A 7,610-nucleotide genomic window follows, 5' to 3' on the forward strand; every position below is an offset into this window, starting at 1 on the left:
TCATGCAGGTCTGCAGAATGTCTAATATTGATCATTGTAGTATTATTATTGGTGTTTTTGCAAAGACAAAAAAAAAAACTGGACCTTATGGTTAATGTTGAATTTTAGCCAAATTCTTTATTCATAAGGCAAAATATAAAATAATAGAAAAGCATCTTTATGTGCTACTAAAGTCAACTCTGTATTAAGTCCCTCAAATAATGAAATGAAATCCTAAATACATTTTAAGAAAATGATCTGATCCTATCACTAACATTCTGTTTTTTAAATGTATTTACTTTTTTTTATCTATGCTATGATTTTCTTTTTCTTTCTTTATTTCGCTCAAATCATTTTTATTTTTCTATTTATTTTTATTCTATTTATTTTTGTGTATGTAAATGTTTTATATCTAATGTGGAATCTACAGGATGATAACTTTGTATTTTATTGCCTTATTGTTTGTAAATTCATCACGTGAATAATATATATGGTTTAAATTCAGAGGGCTCTTTAAGAGGAGCGACTCTGCATCTGCTGATCTGTCAGCAGGCGCGGTGCCTCGCTCCCTCCCTCGCTCCCTCCCTCGCTCCCTCCCTCCCCTCAGCTCGCGCTCTCTGCTGCTGCACCTCGGGACACCGACAGACACCACCCGGTGAACGGAGGAGCTCAAGCCTCATGTCGCTGCACCTGCAGCAGCCATCGGATCGCACGCGGACACTCGATCGTCATGGATAATCGATAAGAGGAGCCATTAGAGGCGCCGGCTTCCTCCGTCCTCTGCAGGTGTGAACGGTAACCGGACTAGTCTGCGGGTGTGGGGGGGGGGGGGGGGGGTTAGGGTTGGAGGACCCTTGCACGGGCCACGCTTTATCTTATGACGTCATGCATGCTTCCTCTGCAGCCATGACGTCGTCTTCTAATGCATTCGGGACGGTGGTGTTGTCGCGCGCGCCCCCAGCTCTAGTGTCACCGGGTTCGTCCTCCGCGGTGGTTTAACTGGTTCCACTGGTTCCACCGGTTCCACCGGTTCCACCGGTTCCTCTGTGAGAGGAAGCAGCGGCAGATTGGTCGAGTGAGAAACAGAGAAACAGACTTTATGGACTCACAGAGCTGCTGAAGTTTACTTTGTCATCATCATCGTCATCAACATCATCATCATCATCAAACCCCAAAACAAACAACAACACATTTCAATAACAATAATACAAACTAAATTCATTAAAAAATGATAATAATAATGCTGATAATAATAATACCAATAATATGGATTATGATGATGATAGTAATAATAACAACAACAACAATAATGATAAAGATGACAATGATGATGATAATAATGACAATAATAGTGATGATAATAAAATAATAATGATGCTGCTGATAATAATAATAATAACAAATTAATAATAATAATAATAATTGTAACATAAAATGATAATAACAACACTATTCCTGTGTGTCCACTGAAGCTGGAGCTCAGGATGTCGTCGGTGTCCGTGGTGAGTGAGTGGAGTCTGGGGGAGCTGCCCATGGAGAGCTGGATGTCTCAGCTGCCATGCGCCCTGTGGGACACGCCCCTCAACCACCTGGCCATCCCAGGTAGGAAGCCTCACAGCAGAGAGGACGGAGCTGCTGACCCACGTTCTGAGCGGGCCTGTCACCATAACTACCGCTGATACATCGTCCCATAAATAATTGTGATAAACAATATCTTAACACACGTACCACTGATTAAATGATAATAAAATAGCCTAATAATGCTAATACACCCTTTCACACCAAAGGAACAAAGTTTTCCAGCATGCTAGAGGTTACTCTGCTGGGGGGGGGGGTAACAAACACACAGCAACACAACGCACACTGAATCAGCAACGTGGAAATGATCGAGGACATGTTCGTACATCGTACAATAAGTCAATAACGTACAAACTAATCACGGTCACGTCCACATATGGTACGATAAGTTGATAATCATGGTGACAGGCCTGGTTATGGAGTGTTTCAGTCTAATGACTCATTGTGTTTAAATACTTGTTGTATAACTCGTAGTAAAAGTGTCCCGGCTGTTATTTACGGCGGCTCACAGCCCGATGGAGGTTCTCTCTTCATTTGCTCGTCTTTTCTTTATTTGCATGCGTTTTCTTTATGTTTGCATGTACGTTGAGCTCTCGGTGTCGCTGCCTTTGCTGTTACACGAAACACTCAGACGTTTGGTGATGATTCCGTTTATGATCTCCCCCCCGATCAGGCAGCCACAACGCAATAACCTACTGCCTGGATATGAACGACAGATCCCCGGTGGACCTCACCCAGCCGGACATGCTTCAGAAGCTGGACAAATACATGAAGCCTTTCATTCGCCCCTTTGTGTACAAGTGGGCGAAAACGCAGGTAATGAAATAGACTCAGCGTCGCTCACTGTTCAGTCCCCGGACCTGGTGTAGTGAGTCCTGCTTGTTTTACAGGAGTACACCATCAAGCAGCAGCTGGACTCTGGGGTCAGATACTGTGACCTGAGGATTGCACACAGGCCCAATGACAGCTCCTCTGACCTGTACTTCTACCACGGTGTTTACACCACGCTCACTGTGGAGGTGAGGCCACGGCATCACACTCACACACACACACACACACACACACACACACACACATGCTCCTTAAAGGTCATCTGCATCCACAACATTAAGTCGTGCTCAGTGAACGATCATCTCTGCAGTGGGGAAACTAAATCCTTTAATTTGATCGGTTGGTGCGGCCGTTTGGGATGTTTTTAAGGTTACTGAGTGGGAAGACGCCATTATTATTTAAAAAGCTTACTTTTACTGAAGAGAAGCCACCGTGACTACGAGTAACAGTTACAGGATAATAGTAGAAATGTAGAGTAAGGGGTCATTCAAAAGTTGCATTTAAACACGTGAAAATGTGTGAAAAACGCCGGCTGTACCACATTTTATCCACGCTAAGATAATTTAGCAGTAAGCAAGAATAACTGGATTTCCAGCTCCGTAAATCCCTCACGGTGAACCTATCGGTTTGTGGACTGATGTTTTTATGCCTCAAGTTCGTCATTTTAGCCGTCGCCATCTTGTTTTTATGTAGAACTGGCAGGTTAGCAGAAGCAGACTGACTTGTGTTTTCCCCGGCAGACCGTTCTCATGGAGATCAGCGAGTGGCTGGACGCTCATCCCAAAGAGGTGGTCATCCTCTCCTTCAGCCACTTCCTGGGCCTGAGCCAGGAGCTCCACACTCTGCTGCTCTCGACCATACGCAACGTCTTCACCTCCAAACTCTGCCCCAAAACGGTACGGCTCCTCCTCCTCCTCCTCCGCTGGGGGAGGACTTGAAGAAGGCTGGTCATCATCTACATCAGGGGTCCCCAAACGTTTTCCTGTGAGGGCCACATCACTGAACACATCGTTTGACCTAGGGCCCGATTATGGGGCGGGGGGGGGGGGGGGTGCTACGTGCTTGCTACGTGCGTGCTACTTGCAGGTGAGCGACTGTTGCATCGTGTGCGCGGATCGGGGCGGAACACCGCCGTGCACGATACAGAGAGCAGGGGAATTGAAAACGCGCGACCATGTAGTGACAGACATGACATGCCGGCGTGTAAATAAATTAAGCACAAGTACTCGTCCTTCAAGCTCCAGTCTCTCGGCTCTTCTACTTCTTCTACTCTTCTACTTCTACAGGGTGCGCGCATGACAGCTCTCATCTCGTTCGCCCCCTGGTGGTTGGCTGATTCAGGAAGCGTTTGATTTGATATGTAGCAGAGCACGTATTTTAAACGTCAACATCGCAGACGATCATGCTCATTTAATCGTGGCAGCCAAAATCGTGATCGCGATTAAAATTAGATTAATTGTGCAGACTGAAAAAAAATCATAATGCGTCTCTGGTATTGTTCAGGGGGCCGGACCAAATGTGGAGGCGGGCCGCATCCGGCCCGCGGGCCGTAGTTTGGCGACCACTGATCTACATGTTTGTTATCGTCAATCAATCCTTTGAAAAAAGACCAAAACCCACCAGATGATTGATTTTGATAATAAGTACGTCTGTGCAGCCAAAATCTTAATACGATTGGTTAAGTTCTTCATCAGGACAAGAACCAAATGGTTTCATTTGGGCCTTTTTTAGGCCCAATCCTGAATCTCCACACATTTACTGAGTTTCTCTGTCAAATCCTCGAGTGTTTGAGTCTCAGACATTCTGAGCTCTTCATGAACCCTTTCTGTAAGTCCGCATTTCTGCAGACTTTGCCTGAGGGAATTACCCACAATTCATTGCAATATGACATTAAACACAGGGTAACCAGTGGAAGCTGGAGACATTAATACTTCAAAACATAAAATCAGAGGAATGCAAACAGAGACTTTTATAACACAGCTGCTTTATTCATCAAACATTTCATTTTGTTGTTGAAGCTGTTATGATAAAAAAAACGAGTAAATAGATGATTGATTTATTTTACCTCTCATCTTGTGAGGATAAATTCCTGGAAGACCTCCGAATCAAGCCGTAACAAAATATGAAATAAATGCCCACAGCTTGTATCTAACGTGCTATAACGTGATACATCGCAGGAAAGTAGCGTCTCAGTCACACTCAACCACTCAACCACTCACCAGGTGAGCTCAGCTAAATCTCTAAAGGTTCAGGTTCAAGGCCTTAGAGGGGACGAAGGGATCGCACCTTTAGACATGTTGGCAAGTAGTCACGTGATCAGTGAGGACAAGTAGTCACGTGATCAGTGAGGACAAGTAGTCACGTGATCAGTGAGGACAAGTAGTCACGTGATCAGTGAGGACAAGTAGTCACGTGATCAGTGAGGACAAGTAGTCACGTGATCAGTGAGGACAAGTAGTCAGGTGATCAGTGAGGACAAGTAGTCACGTGATCAGTGAGGACAAGTAGTCAGGTGATCAGTGAGGACAAGTAGTCACGTGATCAGTGAGGACAAGTAGTCACGTGATCAGTGAGGACAAGTAGTCACGTGATCAGTGTCGTGCACGGTAGTAACAGTTCATTAGAGGTATCAGACGTAGACCAGATAGAAAAGTCAACAAGGAGAAGAGACAGACTTTTACAAAGAGAATCATAACCCACAGAGGCTTTTAGAGAAATCTTTTTATTGATTTCTATGACAAAAATATAGAATAACGCCAGCCTTATCCTTTACATAACATTTATGAACAACGGTATCGGCCATTGTGATTGATTTCAGGAAGTGTTAACCCTTCGTAACCTGTGGGCTTTGGGCTACAACGTGATCGTGTCCTACGAACACAACATCTCCAGCTGTCACGGCGACCTGTGGCCACACATCCCGTACTGGTGGGCCAACAAATGCAAAGCTGAGGCTCTCATCGAGGAGTTTGAACACAGGAAGCAACACGGCAGACCCGGTAATATAAATATATTACTGTAATTTAATTCTTTATTTGGGGACAGTAGCTTGAATTCAGCAGAAGGATCTCTTGATTTCTTCTGCCGCCCACAATCAAGGGGAGACTTGAAAGAAAATGGAATAAAAGTCAATGATGTTAAATGAAGTAAAACATTACAGAATCATTCTATATCTACTCAAAATCTGTCCGTAAGGGTTTTACATATTTGACCAAAGACTGTATTTATGAAGTGGACGTATAGTCGTCACAACATCTCTCGCTGGTTTGTGGATGTTATGAAGCCTCAAGTCTGGCATTACGGCCGTCGCCATCTTGTTTTTTTGCAACCAGTGAACAGGAAGTGACCATATCTGGACTGAGGAGGAGTGACGTAGAGACGCCGTATACGTCTCTGGTAGAGACCTGTCAATCACTGTGTAGCCCCGCCCCTAAAGCATCCCCTGCTTTATGGTCTGTTTGACTCTAAATGGACCATCATTTACTAAATGAACATCATGCTGTATTGAAGAAGACTTGAAACTAGAGATTGAGACCATAAACTCATGTTTACAATGTTTACTGAGGTAATAAATCAAGAGAGAAGTAGAGTCATTTTCTCATAGACTTCTATACAACCAGAGGAGTCGCCCCCTGGTGGACACTAGAGAGAGTGCAGCTTTAACACATGAAGCTTTGAAGAACTTTAAAGAACCAGAGGTTGTGGCCTGGATATGAGCAGAATATAAACTAGATCATAAATTACAAATTATTCAATGGTGTGCTTCTGATCCCGGCTTCCAGACAAATTAAATAGATCATAGATTTAGTCTTCTTTCACGCTGTCTATAAGTTTGATATAATACTTTTTTACACGTGTGTGTGTTTCAGGTGGTTTCTTTGTCACAGGAATCAATCTGACGGAGGACCTGAAGTACATCTGCACTCACCCGACAGAGTCCCTGAAGGACTTGGTGACGTCCACGTATCCGGCCCTGCTGAGCTGGGTCACGGAGCAGACCCCCGGCTCCAGAGTCGGCTCTCTCAACATCATCGCCGGGGATTTCATCACCGAGAGCCAGTTCGTGCCGACCGTCATCACGCTGAATGAGAAACTACTGAAATGGTCCTCGTGACTTTCCACCAATTTGCATTATTCCACAAGAAGTGAATCACAGCATGAGCTTGTTTTGTGACGGGAAAAAGTACTTGAATTGTTGGTTGAAATATTGTAAATGCACTTATCTGGAGGCAGTGAAATGTACATTTCAGTCTTAAAAACAGACTTTTGGGGTATTTTTGACCTGCACTGTTTACATTCAGTTCACTATTTATGCAACGTACTGTATCAGTTTTCACGAGTCAGCAAAAGGTGGCCGGTTTATTGTTACGGTGACCAGCAATAATAACACAACTAATCTCACCTGGACATTTTAGAAGAGGAAGCACAAACGATGTATTCAATGAGCACATACGATTGTAATGTACAAACTTTTATAATTATAACATTTCACCTATATACACGTATTAATCCATAGAGAATGTAGACAAGACATCAGACTTATGCAAAAATGCATGGGCATCTTATTGCATGAACCCAAACCGTGACTGTTTTACTTATAATATTGACTTGAGCCAACAGGCGAGACCTTGTCTTAGAGCAGTGCTGCACCGCTGTGCCTGTGGAGGTGAAGCTTTTCCAATAAACATGAACATTTTCAAGCAAATCGCCTCAATTTATTCAACAACCATTCAGATGTACGAATCAACGGCATGGGACGATATGAATATGTCCCAATTATCGCGATAATCATCAAAATGTGCTTGAAATAACACAAAATCATAATAATTTCACCAAATAGTTTTGTTTCATTGCATCCGAGAGACAAATCTTTTTATAGTGAACATCCTTTTGAGTGAATAACAAACAATCTTAATAAGGTGATCAATAAGGTGATCAATAACACCGGTTATCAGTACTCGATTCCTTTAAGGTAGCGACCAAAACAACTCTCCAGTTAAACTATACCTGCAATCTATCAGTGGCGGGCCGTGGATTTTATACCTGGGCCTTCAGTGCTGTTTGACACTTCTAATAACCTCATTATGACGTCACAGCTACGGGTTATTATTTGTTTCGTGTAAAAGCCGCATATTCACATAACACTGCAACATTTGACAAATGAAATAAAATGTGCAGATACATGAATACGAGCATGACGGGACTCTGCGTCATTAACGGAC

At 43.6% G+C, this 7,610-nt stretch overlaps 1 protein-coding gene across 3 annotated transcripts; it reads left to right on the top strand.

Annotated features, from left to right (window-relative positions):
- Positions 1 to 615: 615 nt before the first annotated feature.
- Positions 616 to 7,093, top strand: plcxd1.1 (phosphatidylinositol-specific phospholipase C, X domain containing 1, tandem duplicate 1). Of its 3 annotated transcripts, none has more exons than XM_079158477.1 (8): positions 616 to 774; positions 884 to 1,054; positions 1,452 to 1,581; positions 2,231 to 2,373; positions 2,448 to 2,576; positions 3,129 to 3,284; positions 5,207 to 5,387; positions 6,258 to 7,093. In XM_079158477.1, the coding sequence occupies exons 3-8, from the start codon at positions 1,464 to 1,466 to the stop codon at positions 6,500 to 6,502; spliced, it is 972 nt and encodes a 323-aa protein (XP_079014603.1). In that variant the 5' UTR covers positions 616 to 774; positions 884 to 1,054; positions 1,452 to 1,463; the 3' UTR covers positions 6,503 to 7,093. The 3 variants fall into 3 exon arrangements, with proteins under 3 accessions (XP_079014603.1, XP_079014602.1, XP_079014604.1); XM_079158476.1 differs by having other exon boundaries at positions 616 to 765; XM_079158478.1 differs by lacking the exon at positions 884 to 1,054 and having other exon boundaries at positions 616 to 765.
- Positions 7,094 to 7,610: the final 517 nt, after the last annotated feature.

Source organism: Pholis gunnellus (assembly GCF_910591455.1).
Source record: "Pholis gunnellus genome assembly, chromosome: 4".
In the NCBI taxonomy this organism is placed as follows: Eukaryota; Metazoa; Chordata; class Actinopteri; order Perciformes; family Pholidae; genus Pholis; species Pholis gunnellus.

Excerpts from the sequence above, each read along its gene's own strand:
- plcxd1.1 (XM_079158477.1), top strand. The coding sequence starts at position 1,464 with ATGTCGTCGGTGTCCGTGGTGAGTGAGTGGAGTCTGGGGGAGCTGCCC. Across the intron at positions 2,374-2,447 it reads ACAAGTGGGCGAAAACGCAG|GAGTACACCATCAAGCAGCA; the intron begins GTAATGAAATAG and ends CTTGTTTTACAG. Across the intron at positions 3,285-5,206 it reads CCAAACTCTGCCCCAAAACG|GAAGTGTTAACCCTTCGTAA; the intron begins GTACGGCTCCTC and ends GATTGATTTCAG.